This window comes from Pezoporus wallicus, unplaced genomic scaffold, assembly GCF_028554395.1.
Source record: "Pezoporus wallicus isolate ANWC-B61680 ecotype Strahan unplaced genomic scaffold, APGP_CSIRO_Pwel_v1 contig_8188, whole genome shotgun sequence".
In the NCBI taxonomy this organism is placed as follows: Eukaryota; Metazoa; Chordata; class Aves; order Psittaciformes; family Psittacidae; genus Pezoporus; species Pezoporus wallicus.
Window position 1 is genome coordinate 2,417,895 of NW_026640104.1, and position 22,248 is coordinate 2,440,142.

Sequence of the window (22,248 nt, forward strand, 5' to 3'; positions counted from 1 at the left end):
TAATGAAGTTGTACAACATTTGCACCAGGAAAAGGACGGCTTCACAGGGGCCCATTCTAATTCAGAGCAAGAGCTATCATTTTATTTTTATTAAGATGCATTGTAATTTGTCAATCTGCCTTCATTTCTCTTAACAGTTAAAGCTACCATTTATAACATGACAAAACTTACCTTCCCACTATTAATTTGATAGTATTTGTGCAGACGCCATTCAGAGCTAGAGCCAAGGAAACAGCTATAAAACAGAATGAACAAACAGAACAATAATAACCTAAATACCAGGCGAAAAATAGCAGCATTACAGCATTCCATTTACAGAGCAAAACCTTTTCTGGACTGAAAACCAAATGGTCTTCACATCCTACTGTTTTTCTTTTTAGCCAGACTAAGGAGAGACCCCAGAGCATCATCATAATCATGACTTTGCGCTGCTTTTATTCTTGAGAAATCTGATTTTCTTCTACAAAGCCATCTACCATGCCATTTGAACAGGCATAAATCAAGAGATGGAAACAATTATTAGAGAATCAAGTACTGTGTTTATCAGTTTTGTAATTTCCTAGATCAAAATCTTAAGTTCTTGGGGTCAAAATGAGTTCTTTTATGGATGTATACATAAGATACATGCATATAAGTATACACATATGTACACGTGTGTGTTTATGCATGGATATTACATACAATAGTTACACAGTCCATTTTCAGCCTAAAGGATTGCCTTTTGGGTAAAGCTAGGATTTGATGATTTTTTTTAATTTTTCTTTCAAAAGGATGTGGATATTTTGAGTAAAAAGTTTGATGTTTTCCCCTTATATTTGCTCCTATGATTAACCAATTTTCCTAATAAATTTGGAGTAATAAACACGAACATACTAGGTATGACTGAATCCTCTTTTTTATCTGTACCTGTGCGCCGAGTCCCTAGAGTTTCTGGAGAATCTCATCGACAGCCTCCTGCATGCACTCCTTTTAGATTAAAACTGAGATTCAACATTGCAGTCCACACCTCAGCTCCCTGTTACAACACAAGTGCCACTGAATTTTATTTCCCATCAGAAAAAAAAACCTATCAGGCAAATCTCTGATTTCCAGCAGAACAGTTACAATAATACAGTGACAGCTGCATGAGCTATTTTCTCATTGGACTGCAGCCCCAGATGCTGCACTTTAGCGGCACTCATCCTGTGTCCATAAAATCTTTGCCAGAGGATACTATAGATCAAAAAAATGTGCATTATAGGATCTATTTTTCTTCAAGTTAAATAAAAGGAGGCCTTCCATCAAAGCAAAACCAAGGGTTTTCTCTGACTATAGCAATAGCTGTCAGCAGAAATGAAGGAACAAGTCAGAGACACTGATACTGCTCAAAGAAGTCTTCCACACTCAACACCTACGTTCAGAGTGACCAATCAATCCCATGCTCTCTTTTTCCTTTCAATTGTTTTCTCTCAGATATTTATGGTGACTGCATGGTGAACTGAAATCTTCCACAAAGCCAAATGCATGCGACCAGCAGTGTTAAAAAATGGGAGATGTAGATATCTGCTTTTTGAGACATGCAGTAAGGTTTAATCATTTCATAGTGCTTTGTCTTGATTGTTCGTTGCCTACCTGACTGAACCGGCTTCCACTGATGCATATTCCTTATAATGCAAGCCAAGCTTCTAATGACAGTGTGAATGTAAGATGATAAACAAATTGCAACTGCTATCATTTTGTTCCCTTTAGGGAAGATTCATAGTGCACATAAAAAGTCATATAATCAAGCCAGTAGCGAGATGCAGGTACTTCCAGTGGAAGGATTAAGGGCACCTACAGTAGAAGTTAACTACTCCTTACCCTAGACACACAAAATCACCTTCTTTATGTTAATGGCTATATGAGAGACAAAGCACTTTCACATCATTTTAATCTTTGATTTATTCTATGGATGATGCCTAAAGAAATTCACCTTTGGGGGACTTCCTGACCATTAAGAACATTATATTCTAGATCTCAGCAAATCAGCAAAGTTCTGCCATAGTTGATGAATCTTCACAATCAGCTTCACATCACAAGACACATTAACATACTGAATCATAGTAATGCACGGTACACTTAAATAAGCCACAAGAAGTTCCACATGTATGGACATGGGAATACTGAGCAGGGATACCCTGCAGAACAGAACATCAAGGCTGGGGTTTCCTTTAGGTCTGGCCAGCAAGGAGAATACTGGGGAAGCTGAAATTTTTCTCCTGGACATTTTAGAGGGAATCATAACAGAAGGCAAGAACAGCAGAAAAAATGAATGTCTTTTTAGAACAAAAAAGTGAGAATACGTGACGAAGAAACTAATCAAAGCTCTTTTCCTTCTTAAACAACAGAAAATGAAACTGAGAACTGCGACTGTATGCATTTTATGAATCAGAGCTATTTTTACTTGAATGGACTTCTCAGTAAAACATCACTGCAAGGCATTTCAGAGCTTACTACAAATGACTGGCAGCAGCCAAAACAAACCTCAATCTTTTCACACTTGTGTTAGAGCAACTGGAGAAAGAACAAGCTATAGGAACCCAGTCTTGTCTATGAAAACTTCAAAGGCAGATACACAGTGGCATTTACGTCCTTTCTAGCTAAGGCTAGGGTGAGTATTGTTTGACCTCACAATCTAAGGGCCAATAAATTCAAGTGCAAATTAGGCAGTAAAGGAGATATTCAGAATTAGGCAGGTTTCAAACACGCTGCCAACAGAAACATTTACAGTTCTTAGTGCTTCAAAGCGTCCTCTGCCAGTGAAAGTGCTTTAGTCAGTTTTGGTCTCTGGCACTGTGTATGCAAACAGGATCTGGGCACATAACACTAAAAGATTTCAAGAGAGAGACACAGCCAGAATCAGCTGGAACAGTTTAAGATTTACCATCCCCATTGTCTACCTGCTCCTCTGCTCAAAGTTGCTGCCTACAACTGTAATTAGAGCTCATCCATAACACAGCCATAGCAGTTCACAGTCCAGCATTAAGTGCACATCTGACTCCACTGGCAGTTTGAAATGAAACATCAGCTCGTGGTTACAAAAACTGAGCCATGAGCACGCATTTTGCAATGGGGAACAGTAAATTCCAGGAGATCAGAGAGAGCAATGGGAGGAGTAATTTCCTACATTAAACAGCTGAATCTCACACGGCTTTCCAGTGATACCATTAATTTAGAATAGCTACAATTATAAACAAGAGGTAAGACATTGGTTGTAACAGAAATATATACATCTGAACAGTGTCTCAGATGGTCTTGTCTTTGCTAATTGAATTCTGGCTCTTGCGAGTTATATTGTGTATAGAATTTGTACCTTTAGACATATGCATTGAAAAAAAGGCTTTTCTGAGACGGCTTGCAACTACACCTGCACTGAAAACAACTGTAATGGACTGTAATGGAGACAGGATTTCTTCGAGGTTTAGACTACAATTGGAATCAATCTCTGAGAGCTATCACACATTTTTCATCTTGAAGAATCACATACATTACCTAAGAAAGCCTCTTTGATTTCAGTCTTGTCTGTTCGCCGGATTATTTTGACCACAAAAATGACTGCCAGTGGCGTGAGGAAGGAAATTGCCTGTAAAAGATAACAAACAGCTTGTGTGAGAGCATCAATTCCTTTTGAGTCCAACTGATAAACAGTCGGTTTCAGTTAGCTCCATTTAAACTGGAAAGCTGAATGATCTTTATCAAACGCCTGACCTTAACAAAAGTGGCATCCCAGACTGGTTTGTGTTGGAAGGGACCTTAAAGCTCATCCAGTTCCAACCCCTGCCACGGGACACTTTCTACTAGAGCAGGTTACTCCAAGCCCCTGTGTCCAACCTGGCCTTGAACACTGCCACGGATGGGGCAGCCACAGCTTCTCTGGGCACCCTGTGCCAGCACCTCAGCACCCTCACAGGGAAGAGCTTCTGCCTAAGAGCTCATCTCAGTCTCCCCTCTGTCAGGTTCAAGCCATTCCCCCTGGCCTGTCCCTACAGGCCCTTGTCCAAAGCCCCTCTCCAGCTTTCCTGCAGCCCCTTCAGGCACTGGAGCTGCTGTAAGGTCTCCCCTTCAGGAGCCTTCTCTTCTCCAGGCTGTCCCAGCCCAGCTCTCTCAGCCTGGCTCCAGAACAGAGCTGCTCCAGCCCTCGCAGCATCTCCGTGAGCTCCTCTGAACTCACTTGAGCAAGTACACATCCTTCTCGCGTTGGAGGCCCCAGAGCTGGATGCAGGATGACTTTTCTTTGCAAGTACAGGGCAATGAATATGTTAAAAATATGTAAATGTGCCATGTATCTGAAAAGCAGCCTACTTCGTGCACTGCCTGTATACTGCAGTCTGTCCTCCCAGAGCAGGGATTTATTGTTTTGCCAGAGAGATATATCAGTTTCTACCAAGAACAATACAAGGGAGTTTTTCATTAGTAGCCTGCCATGAAAACTATGATTTTGTTCCTAACTGGTCCTTCCATCATCCCTTCTGTCTCACACTTTCAATTGCAGAGGTAAAAGGCAACTTGTAATCCAGTTACGCTTCTTGTCGGTTCTGGTCTAAGTTAACCAATTCCTTTCTGGAATCTACAAACCTCTTCATAAACACATTTCTTCAAAAATGAGTCAAGCATTCAAAATCATTCAAAAGCATTTATTCTCTTGAAGTGAAAATGGGCCCTTAAAAGAGATGAAAATTAAGCTGTACATGGCACAAAATGTGCCAGGGCTTAAGTAAGATTATGCTATCTCTACTGAGGCTGAACAGCGCTTTACTTCTTAAGCAGTCCCACTGTAATAAGAGATAGACAGGACAAACAGGTTATGACAAACACATGCAACTCTCTTCTTTTTATAATAGAGATTAAGTCCAGTCCTCATTTTATGCTTTTAGAATATCTGAATAGGCAACAACATGAAAATGCACTGTATTTGTTATTTCGGTAGTGCATCATGGACCAGATTCCCCTCACCTGCATCTGCAAATCATTATCTAACTCACTGAGCCATGCAAATTAAAACACAGTCTGGAGTCTGCTCCCCTTTTTTCATTTAGAAAAGCAGGCACCAGGTTTTCTGTGACAAAGATGCACCATTTCCACTTAAAACTCCCTTCTGTCTATAGTCTGAGTGAGATTTATTTAAGTTAGGTTGCCAGTCTCATGTTACTGCTCCAGAATTGTTCACTTCTCTCCATCCTCAGCAACAGTTTAATTTCTGCTTTCAGAGACAAAGAGTGAAATAAAAGTTTAAAGCAAAACCTTGAATTATTAGTTTCATTGTAAAAAGTAACGATTGCCACCAGGAAAGAAAAGAAGAAAGATATCTGCATGCCATTGTTGAAGAAGATGTAGAAATATGGCCAGATGACAGGCTCTTTTACACAAGCAGAAGAAAATATTAAGACTAGAATTGAAGTAGCAGCTCATTCCCAACCGTTTTACAATCAATCCTCAGAAATCTGGTAAAACTGCAGATTTCTTCATATTTCACAAGCATACAGATTTTTCAGAGAGATGAAGAATTATTCGTGTTTGTCATACACTGCTGTTCCTTACACAAAAGCATTAGCTGGAAGGTGGATATTATTCTATTTTACTTTTATTCTGCAGCAAAATGCACATATAAAGAAAGTTTGGCTTGCTAAGGACTCTTTTTTTTTCTTTATTTTGCAGAAAGATTCTGTATGGCTCATATCCATAACAGATTTGGCATCAGTCTAATGAGCAATACTCTCTTCAGATGCATCTCAGTAATGTTTTCTTTTCCAGCAGTGAAATATTCCAAAATTGCCTTGCTTTTGTGAAACATGGTCAAAATCTCTCTCATTCATTATTCATCCTGGCAAGACAGAGATATGTTAAAGTTATAGGGACGCCCACATACTTCCGTGCATTCAAGAGAAGTTGACAGTACCTTATACTTTCCAAGACAAGGAATATTCACTCACAGAGAGACAGAACAAGACTCGGGTCTTTTCAGTCCTTGCTGCTACCTGTGGAGCTGGGTTTGGAATATTCACAACATTTCTCTTGGATTCAAACCTCTCAGCATATAAAATGATCGAGCAGTTCATAAACTCTTCTGGCAAACCACAGCCATACTCTTTAGTATGGGAATATGCCACTAGTGGCAAGGAATTCTTTACCTAATGAAAGCCTGTGTCAACGCTACAGTTGGATTTTATTTCTTAATTAAAGAAATAACACTTAGAAATTATCTAGGTTTCTGAATTTGAGAAGTTGTTCACTGAGCTACTTGATGTTAATGGTCTGAGGCAGAAAGAGAACATGGACTATGCAAACATTACTGACCCACAGCTACCTGGAAGTCCCACCATCATGAAGTATATCAAAACCTGGCTCTATGGGAAGTGGTCAACAGGGAAATATATTGCACATATGCCAGAATCGTGCTTCCCAGTGGCCACTGACTAGAGAGCAGAGGATGAACTAATGATTATCCCAAATGGTTTAAAAAATGGTTTAACCATTGCAGCAATCCCCTGCACAATGATTTACTATTATCTCTTGAGCTCTTCAGTTATAAATACAGATCAGAGAAAACAAGGTAGCAAGGTAATGCTCAGCATAAAGAAAAATGGCAGAATTAAACTCAAGAGTCTTCTCTAGTATAACAATGTAAAGTGTGGGTTTGTGAGTTTGGGGGTTTTTATTTGTTTTAGACAGCTACATACTATTTCAGGAAGGACGTATGTTTCCACTCATCCATCTCAACAAATCCTTAATAAAGGTTCTCCTTGATGCAATATAAACAATATGTTATGAACTTAAAGCCAGGTCTTCAGCCTATGTCTTAGAAAGCTCTGATATACTGGCACTTCATAAATAGGAAACACCTTCAAGTTGTTCCTCAATTAAAAAGGTTCTGTAACTGAAAGCCTGACCCTTTAAAAGAAAAAATGTGAAGATAAATGACATAGCTGATTTGCATTCAGCCTGAATTCAAGCCTTAATCTGAAAAGTAAAATCCTGGCTTCACTAAAAGACACAGGAAAGGATGTTTTGATATAAGGGTACTACGATTTGACCTCATCCACCGTCCCCACTCGGACTGATGAGGCTTTCACAAAGACTGACCGACATGTTTTAATAGCCTGAGCTACAGCTGTAATTTCTTAACATCTCTGCAGCACTCTTACTGCACTCTTATAGTTATATATGCAGATTATTATGATTGTTAATCAGTGCTAGTGCAGGTTTTATCAAAATCTCGAATTTTGATAATCTAATTAAACCATCAAAATCAGCCAGTTTGCATGTCACCATAAGCTGTGATGGGGAGAGCAGAACAACACTGACAACAGAGCATCCCTATGGTATATTTGGTACACTTGTGGGCAGAAGTTAAGGCAAAGTTTTGTCTAGATGTTAAAAAAAAAGCATTTGGAGTAAAACAGTCAAATATCTCAGTGCCTAACATGCCTAAAACACAAAATGTAAGCACTTCACCTAATAAGAGCGCGGCAAGGTTTTGTCAGGTCACCCAACCAGCTAATTTGGAAAGCTTCTCTAATCATTTCTCTAGCATCCCTCTAAGTTAACACAAGCTTAAATCTTAACCTGTAAAATCAATATTCATAAATCCAATCTCCTGCAATTCTACTTTCTATAAACTCCCCACAATTTCCTACATTTTGCCACTTTGGGCATCCCTGCTTTGGAAAATAATTGCCATCAGAATTACATAAACATCCTACCATCCTGAAAGATTTCCTACTGGTTATCCTTACTTGTACTTAGCTTATAGCCGTCAAATGCCCAATAAACCTTTAGTACTTACAAACATAAGACGTGTAGGTATGTTGTCTGATTGCACCAAAGGATTTTTATACAGCCAGATCTCTTCTGGCTGGATAACTCGTTGGAATGGATCCAAAAATTCTGTAAAACTGAAAAGAAAAAGATACAATTTTTTTTCCCAATTAACAATGATAAGTAAAAACCACAGAAGAGTCCTGCTGATTTAAAACTTCCCCAAGGTTAATTATGGTATAGCGCGCATGAATTCTTATAACACGTTTCTATCCTACCTCACTGCTTTTTAGTAATATAACCTTCACAAATATACCTTTCAGAAGTCTATGTTCTACAACTTCATGACAGGTCCATAAACTTCAGTGTGGAGAATAAATTGTCTTTTTTTGTTTTGGTGGGAGAAGTGTGCAAAGAATATTGTAGGATTAGAAAAATCACATAGCAGATGTTTTATACCCAAGAAACCATGTACGAAATATCAAATCCAAAATGTGCCTCTCAAATGTCAAGATCCAGACTTTGAAGCACGACAGTTGTATTTGCAGGATCACAAAGCAGGGAGAAAGAAGCAGCCCAGACAATTCCTTCTACTGATAGAAAGAACAGATAACTTCAGAGAATATCTCTGAAAGAGACTTACTCCTAAAACTGGATGGGCTCACAGAAACACATTCAGATTGCCACTATTTTGATTTGGCTATCAGGCTTAAGAAGAATCTAACTCTACCAGACATGTCTCATTTTATCAAACCTGACTGTTTCAATTTTTATTCTCCTGTCATTTAGCTCTCTTAAAAAACAAACCATAAAACAAGAAATGAAACCAATGAACAAAAGAACCAAAACCACCCACTGTTTTGTAATTATGATATTTTGAAAAGGAAGATCATCAAAACAAAGAGGTTGAACTTACATTGTTATGTAGAAAGTAAATTATTTGTGTGGGTATCTGATCCAGCACTGAAAGAAGCAGTAACTGTGATCTTTGACTGCAGTAAGAAGTTTCAACAGCTTTTCAGGATTCCATAAATTGCCTCTATTCATTGAAACCATGCACTATTTTTTCCTTGGAGTCCTTCATTGTCCCTGAACCCTTCTTAGCTCTGAAGACATATCAGCCGTCATGGGAAGTTTTGCCTTTACTTTACATTACCCATTTCAGGGCTAGTTTAGTAGGACTGAAAGAATGGCTGTGGAAAGCAGACACGGACCAACTTACTCCAGATTGGTTTTACCTAATGAGCCCATGGAGCCAGAGAGAACACAGAGGTGCAGTGGCCCAAATCTGTCTTTACTGTAAATTTCCCAAAGCCAAGAACTTTAAACTTCCCCCCCCCCCCCCAAAAAAAAGGTTTTGTACAGGTAACAGCTACAATTGCTCTGTAAATAGAAAAAGCTCAAAGCAATTTGTAAAGCAGAGTAAAATTAAGCCATACATGTGCTGTCCCTTTGTGAAGACAAGTCCGCAAACCTAGCCAGGTCAGCGATTTCCCAAACAAAACTTATCCAGTCTTCTGGGTCTTAGGAAATCTTTCTTTTTACCTCTTCCGAGCAATGACCAGCTCTTCTTCATTTTCTTACCACAGAGTATAATCTCTGCACCAGTTACAGGCTTCCACATCCCCAGCACACGCTGCTACTGACTCCCTTTCCTGGAACAAGCTCAGACTTCCAGTAGACAGAAGGTGCAAAACTCTGTCTACTCCAAAGTGCCCAACCACCCTCTTCTTCCTAAAACCCAACAAAATCAGCAAACAATCACACACAACCTTGCCACTTGCACCAATAGTTACGTTTCCCTTACTGACCTACATGGACAACCAGATTCTCCTAGAAAGTTAAGGAGTCTGGTATTGCAAGCAGAATATTTACTATTATACTCAGCTTCTTCAAAACCAGAGTCTGACCCTGCTCTCCAAAGCAGGTGCAAAGTGAATTTCAGAAGTGTCAAAACACTTTGTTTCTGAGTTTTCAAGTTGAAAACGTTAATCTTTTTTATGTTTAAAAAACATTGGCTTGCGCAAAACATGAAGAAGGGAAACATTTACAAAGAGAACATTTCCAGGAAATAAAACACATCTATGAAAGATTCATTTTATATTTTTTCTCTTTCGCTAGAAAAATAAAGGTTGATTTCTGGCCAATGCAAGCAACTTTGTTTCCAACTTTCAACTGTGAGTCCTAAAGCGTATTATTTTTATTTTCAGTCTTTAAAGATTTTGACAGCAGCTAGAAGCAATTAACTGCTATTCGAAAGGCTTCAGTGGCCAAGTCAAGTCACAGGCCTGGGTATGGCATCCTACACGCCATCTGGGAGAGCTGAACAGCTATAGTCCAGACCTAACGTTTGTTACAGAGAGATATGTAGGATCTATGGCCAGGATGTACTTCACCAATGTAAACATGAATAAATAGATAAGCACATGCATGTCTGGGCATATACAAGAAGTGAAAGACGACAGCTGGGTTTCAATAACCAAGACTTTAACCCAGTCACATCTTTCCTGACATACTCCCTCAGGTACCTGCAGCTCTGGCTCAAAGAACTAGGACTCCTGGATATGCTAAGGAATGCCTTGAACAAGAGACACATTCTTTGACATATCCAGGCCTTGAAGCGTTTCTAATTGCAAAAACCAACCAACAGACAAACATTTATGCTTCAAGGTGATCACAGCGTATCGATGCACCAGTGTGCTTCTGGAAAATGTGTCACATTAGACCAGAGATTTAAATAATTTGACATAAAGATATTTGACATTATGAATGTCAACAGAGTTAAAGGTTTGGGGCTCTTCTTGTTCTTTTGTTTCCTGTCTCCTTCTAATGGAAGACAACCAAGATTAAAGTATAGTTGTTTAAATCTGAGAAATTAAGCTAAAGTCAAATGTATCGTTCTCACAGACATCATAATATGACACCACAAATACATGCTAAGTCATAAGATTTCATTCCCTTAAGAGCAAAATAGCACATGCAGAGATGAAACTATAATAAATAATATAAATAGTATTTGATTCCAATTAAAGACTGATTTTCTGATTAGTACATACTGTCTTTGTACTCTTCTAAAGAAAGATTTATTTCAACATATTGATCGATGAAACTAATAATTATTATAGTTGCTATTGTATTTAATAACAGCAGATTTGCATATTAGTTCAGACTATGCATCCATTTCCCCCCACGATTTGTGTTCTGAATGTCTTTGAGGAATAGTGCTGAATGTGCTGAAACATACTGCAAAAAACAGGTTAAAATGCTGAAACCAGGTTATGTGGGGCTGGCATCTGGCTGATACCCACCACAGAGGCACAATCACTTTAAAATCATTACTGAAAGAGGAAAATGAAGAGAAGCAGAAGGTAGCAGATCCTGCCTGCATGAGCAATACAAAATAACCGGTTAAAGGGAAGTGACTATCTAAAAACAAATCACTTTTTTTCCATCTTCAGAAAGAGCTCAGCAGCTAATTAAATTTTTATGCTTAGACTCATAAGAGAACAATTCTGCTCTCATTTTTGAAGCATCACTGATGGGCAACTGAATACAACATTTCACTACCTTGAAGGCAATTCCCTCTGTACCCTATTAAACAATCATGAGGACATGCTGGTTTCTAAGCAGCCTGACACTTAGTGATCTATGTTCCTTCATTCTAACCAAAAGTACAGTCTATAACTATTCATAAGCCAGCACAAGCTTGTTTAAAAGAGTAGATGTTACTGGAAATGAATGTAGTCCTTGGATAAAGAAAACTGGTATCTAGACATTTTCTATTCTGTCTGAAAATACAAGCTCCATCATGTAACGTCCCCTGGTAGCAGGTGGGCAACTTAGGATGTTTACTTCATATTAGCCCATTAAATTTTAGTATTAGCTTTTTAGACTTAACTTTTTCTGCACGTTGACATACTCATGCGACATTTTCAACACTTTAACAAGCAAGGTTTTGAACACTTCAGCCTAATAACATACAATAAGGTACAAAAATTTAACTTCAAGAGCCTTTAATGGTGAAATTTAAAGCAATCTAAGGGAAATGGCAACCCTAAAATACCCTTAAAAACATCTGTGAGGAATAGGTACCCAAGAGCCTGAGGTTGCTTTAGACATTCCAACATTCTACCTACAATATTACAGTGAGAAAAATGTTCTTTTCTGAGGACACAAGCACTTCCAAGGTACGTTAACTTCATTTCCATTTAACAGCATGCAGCCATGGGAGATAGTTTCTATACAAGCACCACATCACAAACTGATCAAGGTAAAAGCTTTGTGATAATATGGACAAATAATGAGGGATTTTTTGAAACCATTCACTGGTAGTGAATGAATCAAACATTGTGTAAATATCCTCATGGAGTCTTTGATCTGTGCTTCCATCATGTGTTTCTGTTGTGGTTTAAGCTCACATAAGTAACAGCAGGGTATTGTCTGGTACCTCACCTTACTGTTTCAAACACTGCTTACAGTAGCTACCATTCCTTGGAGTTCAGCAGCATAAAATCAAGTAGCAATGACATCTGGAAATCACTAACATCAGAGAAAGAGCAATAAGCAGTACTGCACTGGCAAAGTTGGTAAGGTAGAAAACTTTGAATGTTAGGGAAGTACTTTCCCAATCTAGCGACAACAACAGGAATAGGATAGATGGTCCCATTAGGACTGTATTTCTGTATCCTGTTACAGCAAGATAGAAGCTACCAGCAATGAAATCATGTCTAGCATTCACCTTAGGAGCACTTTCTAGTGTTTACAAGGACTGCCACTGGCCAACAGCTTCATTTTCAGAGTAACAATGTGAAATTACACAGGGCAAACTTGGGGACTTGGATATCTGCTTTGTTGGAAGAGTTCCTAGCACGCTAGAAGGTTAAAGACTGCTCCCTTGTTTTGAGCATCAAGTAAAGGATGTACAAGGCGATTTCAAAGAGATGTACAAGGGGGGTTTTGTTTGTGTGTTTGTTGGGGGGGAAACGGGACATTAGCCTTGTCTCTTGCAGATAAAGTTTGTCCCAATTAACAAGTGACAGTAACTAAAAGAGGACAGAGAATTACATATGACATGACAAAGCACCAAAAGAGAGTGAACATGAACTTGTGATTGTGTTAGGGTTTTATACCAGATGCCTAATGACCTCCTCTTTTTAACGCTGTTTGTAAGCAGATTGGGTCCTAAAGTAGCTTTGGATGCAACTCCTCATTGGAGCAAGTACTGAAGAGACAGCAGACATTCATGATGTGTATAAATCACCTCTGAGGGCTTGTGGAAGAAAAGTCTGGCTCTGACCACCATTCCCTGGTTGCAGAACTCTGTGTGGGCAAACCAACTGCTGCCTCTCACACAGAAACGGGTTAGCTGCAGATGTGCTGCTGGAACTCTGTCATGCACTTACTTACAGGGATATTTCCTTGAGTATTCCCCAAACTAGGTCCCAAATCTAGTAGTAAAAGCTTTTATAATGTACCTGCTATGTTAAATTGTGCAATCAGTTGTCCTGACACTAAAACTATGTAGTTGTGAGTAGCATCAGGGATGCTGAAGATGGTAAGGCCCCAACATACAGGGTGGCCTCATTACAGAATACGCACGCAATACATAACTCATGTGAGAGGTACCCACACAACAGATTCACAGCACCAACATTTTGAATGAAAAGCCATAAAGTAGAACACATCATAGGGCATAACAGCTGTGGAGAGAAAATTATCTTCTGAAAGACAGGATTTGCTTTATGGGTTTCCAACAAGTGACTTAGGCTAAACAGAAAGACCCTCTTGTTGATACAGCTGGGTACACCGCACTGAACACTCCTTATTCACATCACCTCTGCTCACATTTGAATCGAAGACATCAACTTATCTATTCTGGAACATATTAACAGTGGGAAAAGCATTCATGTCATGTTATTTGATATACCTGGAGAGAAAACTTACCCTCATTCCATGAGAAAACCTGGTCTTCTTTATTCCCTACAGACAATAGTACGGAAAAAAGAATAGTGACTTTTTAGTGGTTATTTTGGGAACTCCTGCAAAGACAAAAAAAATATGAAAAGCTCAAAATGGTGTGTGGCTGGAATGCAAAATTAACTGAAGGGAACAGGATAATGACGAGGTGAGATAAGAAAAAATGCCTGTGGTTTATCACCATCATTCTGGTCTCCACAGAGTTGGAGCAGTTCAGTTTCTGAAATGCTGCTGTCCATGAGCGTTAGCATGATGAGATAGCTTTGTGTTCACATAGAGGTTAGCATAAGGAAAGAGATCTGAGCCATTTCATTTCTAAATCTGGGAAATCCACAATTCCTCAGCCATCAAGAAGGGAATAAGGTATTGGTTTACAAAAAACTATGACCAAGAATCAATTATTAGTGACAAACTGCAATTTCACCTAGGAAGGAGCTGACATAAATTAAAAATATAACTCTAGTTTTGACAGAGAAACTTTCCCTATAGTTAAGGCACAACACTGGGTATCAAGAGATTTGATGTTTTCTGCCACTGTTTTATAAAGCAAGGTGGGATTATTCATTCCAGCAAGAAGTGGCAATACCAGTATCAAAGCAAGACTCCTAGTGTGGTGATTAACTGCACTGGAATTGTGACAAAAATTCAAGTGGGAATGCAACAGCTTTAACTTCACCATGGAAATTAAAAGTAGAGTTAAGTTTAAAATATAATGGAATTTATATTGCAATAGATACTGATTGCATAAAATGCATATATTAGTTGAATTGAATATGAAATTGATGTTGATTGGTTCTTCATTGGCTTTGATGGAAACATGTTATTATAACCACCATGTTAGAACTTCCCTAAAAGCAATTAATTAAGTAATTTACATTCACATTAAGATACAGAAGCACAAATTATCTCTACCTTTTTAACAGCTAAAACCTTTTATTTCCCAATACAACGCCATGCAGCGTATACACCTACCACTTCTGATGAGCGATCTATTCCTAATGCAAAGCTTTACTGAGTTTGAGTGTCCTGCAGGAACACAGGGTAGTTAATATTCACAAGGAACGCCCTACAAAGATAATTCAGAAGCTGGTTTTATTGCTTCAAAAATTAGAAGATCTGATGCCTCTCTTCATTTGCAGTGACCTTCTGTTTGTAGGCACAAGGAGCACTGGAAGAAAGTAAATGGTAAGAAATATGCTGCAAAAAAAGCTTCTTTAATTCCATTCTTATTCAGCGACGAATGCAGCTCTGGGAATAATGCAAGTTGGATCCATTTTTTATAAATTCCTTGGTTTTGAGAAGCTAAAACAAAGCCTTCATACACTTCCAGATGACATTTGACGTTCTAATCTGAGTGTATACAGCTTTCCCCCCTTTTAGTTCTGTGGGTAAGCTTTTTATGCAGAGAGGAGCACAAAGTCAATGGAATTAAATCCTGGGCTGATAAGGACAAAGGACAATATTTTGGGGGGAAGGCAAGTAGAGAACTGGTTCTCAAGGGTAGCTGGGCTTCAGATGAGTCAGTCTCACTTAATGGAGAATATCTGTGATTGTTTTAAATTAGCTAGCAATCGCAGTGTGGCATTCAATTAGCACATATGCCCACATCAGCCCTTCAGATAGATGAGAAATCATTTTGATTAAGAAGGGATTGAAAATAAATGCTGATGCAGTTTTAAAAATAAACACATTACCATGGCTGTCATACTCCCCAGACGCGCTGCAAGAAGACACCTTCCAGTATTTTAGTTCAGTCTTACTAGCAGGTTTCCCTGCTATGGGAGTATGACTTCTTCCAAAGACAAATGACCACCCTCTCTGCTCTTCTCCTTTCAGCTAGCATTGCACCCAGTCAAGGTGAGCTATTCCTGGGGTAGCAAAGGTACTACTCCAGGGATAACAAAGCCAACCACAATGTGGTACAGGTTCTTCAACCAGAACATGCCTATCTAGATGATGGAGCCTGCGCCAATTGGTGCCTCTGAATGGTTATTGAGCCATTGTACCCTTCTCTGCTAGAGCATCTGGGGCTGTATTTATAAAGGCTTTATCAGCTATGCCCGAGATTAGGCTCGAGTCTGCTACAGCACGTGACTTGAGCCACATGTACCCACACTGATATTATATAAGCACAGAAAGAGGTTGAAACCAGACACAACCCCTCTGCTCAAATTTTCTCTTCCTTGTTTGGTCCACATTCAAGATACAATATGAATTAAGTGAATCAGCAAGGAGGCAGCAGCTGGGGAGTCTGGGCTCAGTTAAAAGCGCAGATCTGGAGCTAACAACGATATAGATTCACAACAGGAGATTGAAAATAAATCCTGCATCTTACGAAATAATATATAAATGATATGCAAATGTTCTTAGAATACCCAATATGAAATAGTGAACCATCAATCTTTTCACAGGGCTGAAAATGAGAGGGTAGCCTGGAGTTCTAAAGCTAACGTTACTTTCCCTAGTACCTAAAGTATACCTCTGCTGCTTTCTCAATCCCTGGCATTTGAACTCTCTCTGGGTAAACAATTTCCTTCCTGTGACATTATCTGAGTTGTACTAAACCCAAGAGGAAAAGGAAAGGATTGTCTGAGCATGCATGAATAGCACAAGAACAAGCAATTAACATCACCAGCCTCTTGTTCTTGCACACCTAACACAAAACCTTCCAGTTCATATACTCTTCTTGCTCATGGGCTGAGCACTCTGAATGCAAGTAGCACTAAATATCGCTGAGTATCATTACTGCCACTATGAAGTGATTGAATCTAGAAAACTCCCACTCAACAGGAATAAAAATGAGCATCCAGGCATTATTATACTTAACTAGCTTAGATACAACATTTTCACCATCATTTCTTCTTTACAAAATGGGACTATTTGGAAATGAGCAGTGAAAGGAAGGAAGAGGGAACAGTTGGTCATGCTACATTGCAGCTTTGAACAGAAGAGCATGAGACATGAGTGAGTATACCAAAACGAGGAAAGAAACACTGCAAAATGAGTCAAATTGACATATTTTGGCTTGGTTTACTTTTTTTTTTCCTTTTCTTTGACCTAATATTGAAAGTGATCTTTGCATCCTTTGCTTTCCGGTCAGCAGGATATAAAATAAACCATGCTGAGACAAAACCATTTTTGTTTTGCCATTTAGCAGCTCCTGAGCTGTAAAAGCAGTTCACTTCTTGTGATCCCTGCTCAGGAGGAGCAGGGGTACACTTCAAGCACAAGCCAAGCAGCTCTGAGCTGCTACTTATTCTGTCAATGTACAATACTTCAGGCAATGCAGTACAGCTGCACTACTACAGAGATAATTAACAGTTGTAGTCTTACAGAAATAACACATGCCAACAAAAGGGAAACTATCGGCTACCATTTGCATTGTATGATCTCTTTTTAGTTAATAAAAAGCATGATTTATGGTATTATTACCTCTGTAGCTCTACTTCTACTAAATAGACCCTGTGTTGTAAACTATTTCACAAAAGCAATTTTAATGTGTCTGTGTCTGAGGAGAAAGGAGAAATGAAAGGATCAGTATATAAACACTGCTGGAGCCTTTAGAAGTTCCAAATCTGGCAGTTGGACACGAATCTTACGTGAAAAATAGAATTCCTATTACAGGCTTAAATCACCTAAGCACACACAGTATCACAGTATGCTAGAGATTGGAAGGGACCTCGAAAGATCATCTAGTCCAATCCCCCTGCCGGAGCAGGAACACCTAGATAATGTTACACAGGAATGCGTCCAGGCGGGTTTTGAATGTCTCCAGGGAAGGAGACTCCACAACCTCCCTGGGCAGCCTGTTCCAGTGTTCCGTCACCCTCACTGAGAAGTTTCTTCTCAAGTTTAAGTGGAACCTCTTGTGTTCCAGTTTGTACCCATTACCCCTTGTCCTATCATTGTTTGCCACTGAGTAGAGCCTGGCTCCATCCTCGTGACACTCCCCCTTTATATATTTATAGACACTTATAAGGTCACCCCTCAGTCTCCTCCAAACTGTAGAGACCCAGCTCCCTCAGTCTTTCCTCATCAGGGAGATGCTCCACTCCCTTAATCATCTTCGTTGCCCTGCGCTGGACTCTCTCCAGCAGCTCCCTGTCCTTCTTGAACTGAGGGGCCCAGAACTGGACACAATACTCCAGATGGGGTCTCACCAGGGCAGAGTAGAGGGGAAGGAGGACCTCTCTCGACCTACTAACCACCGCCCTTCTAATACACCCCAGGATGCCATTGGCCTTCTTAGCCACAAGGGCACAGTGTTGGCTCATGGTCATCCTGTCATCCACTAGGACCCCCAGGTCCCTCTCCCCTACACTGCTCTCTAACAGGTCGTTTCCCAACCTATACTGGAACCTGGGGTTGTTCCTGCCCAGATGCAGGACTCTACACTTTCCCTTGTTATATTTCATCAAGTTACTCCCTGCCCAACTCTCCAGCCTGTCCAGGTCTCGCTGGATGGCAGCACAGCCTTCTGGCGTGTCAGCCACTCCTCCCAGCTTAGTGTCATCAGCAAACTTGCTGATAGTACACTCACACACCTGAATAATGAACCAAAACACGCTACAGACAGTCCAAATTTTGCTTTTGATGTTTTTTAATGCTCATTTTTATCATGTCTGAAACTGTTTTCAGCAGAACAACTCAACAGTTCCCTGGACAGCAATCCTAGCTTCACAGCAATTTGGCAGAGCTGAGTAGTCTGAGAGTTTCTTCTGCTTCCATACGTATCTGCCACACTCCTATTGACTGTAGGCTTGGACCTGAAATGCAAGTCAGGAGTTAAACTCACAAAAATGCCAAGTTTCTCATAGTGACCAAAGCTTTCCCTCTCAGTTATTTCAGTCCCTCCATCGCTCACTCCTTCTCCAAAAGTTCCTTTGTAGCTCACTGTTACTTCAATGCTACTCACTCCTCTCCCTCCTGCAACAGCTCTTTAAAGAAGTGACAATTTAGCCCTAGCAACTTATTCAGAAGCAATCTCTAAAACACGCTAAGACGTTCCTCCATGCTGCAGGATCTCGTCTTCACCACCCACTGCTCCCTAATCCCATCAAAAGCCCCATATCAAAAACCTACCACTTCTGCAGAAGATTTTTTCTTTCTCACTCAGCTTTTCACTAGAACCACTTGTACGAATAACTACACATTCCAGAGCATTAATAATGTTCAAGAAAAAAAAAAAGATATAAAGATATAGTAATGAAGAATAGGAACATCACTTTTAGCATTTTGTAGCACTGACTGAAGTCCAACATCAATAGTAAAGCACCTTGGGCACTAGATGAATGAAGTTATTAATGGCCTCTCTGCAGGCTATGAGAGTACAGTTCAGGCTATTAGATCTGTTCTCCCATTAGTGAAAATTGGCAGCTAATGAAAATATAATACTTTATGTCAAATGATAGTCTCCTCTGTTGTTTTCGATTTGCAAGGCTTCACAACACGGGCAGGGTGCCACAAATCCTTCAGAGTTGAAAGATTTCTGAGCTGACATTTACATCTTCATTATAGATTCTGAAGTAGTAGTAAGACTTCTCACTCAAAATAGAGTAAGATGCTGAACCACAAGATTGCAGAGTGAAACATTTCACCTAATGCAGGATTTCATTTCCCCCGCAACCCCATCAGCACAGAATACCTAGGACATGATATCTGATGTGGCGCTGCCCTCCAGCCAAAAGGGATTGTCAGCTTCTCCTCAGCCTTTGCTAAAGTGCTCTCCAGGTAACAGTTTTCCTTGCTGCCCATCAACACGAGCTAAAAAACTCATGTAAGACATTAAAGCAAAATCTCTTGTAACTTCCCCACACACATTGGGATGCTCCCCGGCAGCATAAACTACCAAGTGGACTAAATCCACTAAACTGACTCATGCCAGCTTACAGGACCACCTCGTCTGTCTCCTGGCAGCAACACAGCAAAGCAAAGCTTTGTGTAAAACACTCCTGAGATACTACAGTGTAACTTGCTTTTTAAAACTACCATTGGAGGAAACCATACCTGAGGCAATATGCCTCTGGCAATCTATCACAGCACTCAGAGTCCTTATAATCCCCACATTCAGCCTAAATTTCCCTTGTTACACGCTTAAAAATCTTTCCTTTCTGTACAATTCCCAAAGGACACGAAGAGCAGTTTGTCTTCTTCACACAACTTTATGGCAGCTGCTTACATGTGAAAGTTACTGCCATGTCTCCACAGATTTCTCAATTAAACAGCTGCTCCCAGAAAAGGTGTTTCTATACCCCTGTTGCCACCTTTCTCACTCCCTCACCCCAATTCTCTGAGATTCATCTGCATGAGTTATCTCACTCAGCTACTTATTATTACACCACCCCTTGTAACGCCGTTACTCTAGCCTACAGTAAAACAATTCCCACTTACTACATTTTATCTATGAGCAATTTTAATTAAAATTCAGTGGTATTTTAACAAGGAAAACATTTAGCTATTTGGATAGTAAATGCTTAAGAGTGTTTTGTATTGCAGAGAAATAAACAAATACAAAACACAGTGACAGTAGCAATCCGATTTACAACAGAGAAACATTCCTAATCTAGTTTTCTGCAGTCACAGATTTTCTTGCATAGCAATGACTTGTGGTCCAATGATCACAGATTTACCATTTACAAGGCAAGGGAACGACATGCAAGGAAAGTGCCTTTAAAAGCCATGCAGGTATGAAAAGGTATGTTCATGCGCCACATCGGATAACTTTTCTCTTTGACAAAGACAATCTAATTGGATCATCTGTAAAGCAGTTATCCTGATTCAGAAACCACTGAAGCTTTCCTTAATCATTCAAGTGCAAGCCCCTGCTGTTCCTTAGTGGATCACAGCTAATACTTTAACTAGGGACGTATGTACCATCTTTAGCTTTCTCTTTTTGTCCACTAATCCTTGCCAATATAGATGCAGCACTCAAGCATCCTCTGTTCAAGTATCTGTACAGTGCTTACTACAGAAAAAAGTCACAAAATGCACTGTTATCCTTAATCCACTCTTAGTGTCAATAATTCTGTCAAGTATTTCTAAGTACTCACTTTTCCATCTCCAACAGATTACGAGACTATAACGATCCCCCTTTACTGTGCCAGGTATGAGTGCATTGTCAGCAGTTGGACTGTGCTTTTTATTAACATCCTTGCCCTAAGCAATGCACTTGTGCCACAGCTTGACTGTGCTTAGATCAAAATCAATTCTTTAAAAGAAAAATTTCCCTTACAGAAACCCTATCAATCTTAGTAGCATCCTCACTATAAAACATCCGCAATCAGAACTGGGAGCAAAGAAATACAAAGTGCCAAAGTCACTGAGTAAATAGGATTCAACAAGAAGAGACACAAAGACACCATTTACTCCTCCAAAAGTCTGGAGCAGATGCTTTGGCATTTACAACAACATCCTTTTTTAGTATGTATTCAGCCCTGAGTTTAGCCACGACCATCAACTGTTAATCCAATCCTATTAAGAGGACATTTAGAATGCCTGCCATTAAATCCCCTTTTTTTCCCATCTGGGACTTGGCAAAGACAAATGAAATAAACTCAGCTCCACAATCTAAAAGCACTGATACAACAGTCTGTAAAAGGCAGTTTGTCTTCCGCACACACCAAAGCTTGCCCAAAGAGACAGGAACACTTTCTCCTGACCAGCCGTTATCAGAGTCAGTAAAATCCCGTTCTAGTTTCAATAAATAAGAAAACAATGGACCCAGAAGCTTCAGCTCAGTGAAATGCTGAGCACCCGTGGTGGGTTGACCTGGGCTGTATTCCAGCTGCTCACCAAAGCTGCCCTGTCACTCTGCTCCTCAACTGGACAGGAGAAAGAAAATATAACAAAAGGCTCATGGGTTGAGATAAGGACACAGAGAGATCACTCGCCAATTGCAGTCACAGGCAAAACAGACTTGACTTGGGGAATCAGTTTAATTTATTACCGATCAAATCTGAGTAGGGTCATGGGAAAGAACATCAAATCTTAAAACATTTTTGCCCACCCATCACTTCTTCCTGGGTTCAACTTCACTCCAAAACTCTCTACCTCCTCCCCACAAGTGGTGCAGGGTGATGAGGAATGGGGACTGCGGGCAGTTCATCACACGATGTCTCTGCTGCTCCCTCCTCCTCAGAGGAGGACTCTTCACACTCTTTGCGCTGTGAGATCCCTCCCACAGCAGACAGTGTCCATGGACTTCTCCAATGTGAGTCCTTCCCACCAGCTGCAGTTCTTTATGAACTGCTCCAGTGTGGGTCCCTTTCATATGCTGCAGTCCTACAGAACAGACAGATCCACTGTGAGTCACAGTTCCTGCAGCATTAATGGGCTCCTCTCTCCACAGGGTCACAGGTCCTGCCAGGAACCTGCTCCAGCACAGGCTTCCCACAGGATCACAGCTTCCTTCATGCATCTCCCTCCTCTGAGGTGGGGGATCTCCATGGGCTGCAGGTGGATATTTGCTCTGCTGTGGATCTCCATGTGCTGCAGGGGCAC

General features: G+C 40.1%; 1 protein-coding gene across 3 annotated transcripts in view; it reads right to left on the reverse strand.

Moving 5' to 3' along the window:
• The window catches only part of PLPP4 (phospholipid phosphatase 4), a 61,227-nt gene that overhangs the window by 32,490 nt on the left and 6,489 nt on the right, over positions 1-22,248 (reverse strand). For all 3 annotated transcript variants that reach the window (XR_008973198.1, XM_057417338.1, XM_057417339.1), the window contains exons 2-4: positions 7,802-7,910; positions 3,511-3,601; positions 172-235 (exon numbers count right to left, since the gene is read on the reverse strand). Coding sequence is in view for 2 of the 3 variants with exons in the window: in XM_057417338.1 (XP_057273321.1) it covers positions 172-235; positions 3,511-3,601; positions 7,802-7,910 (264 nt within the window). In the remaining variant the exon portion in view is untranslated. The remainder of the gene's footprint in view (positions 1-171; positions 236-3,510; positions 3,602-7,801; positions 7,911-22,248) is intronic.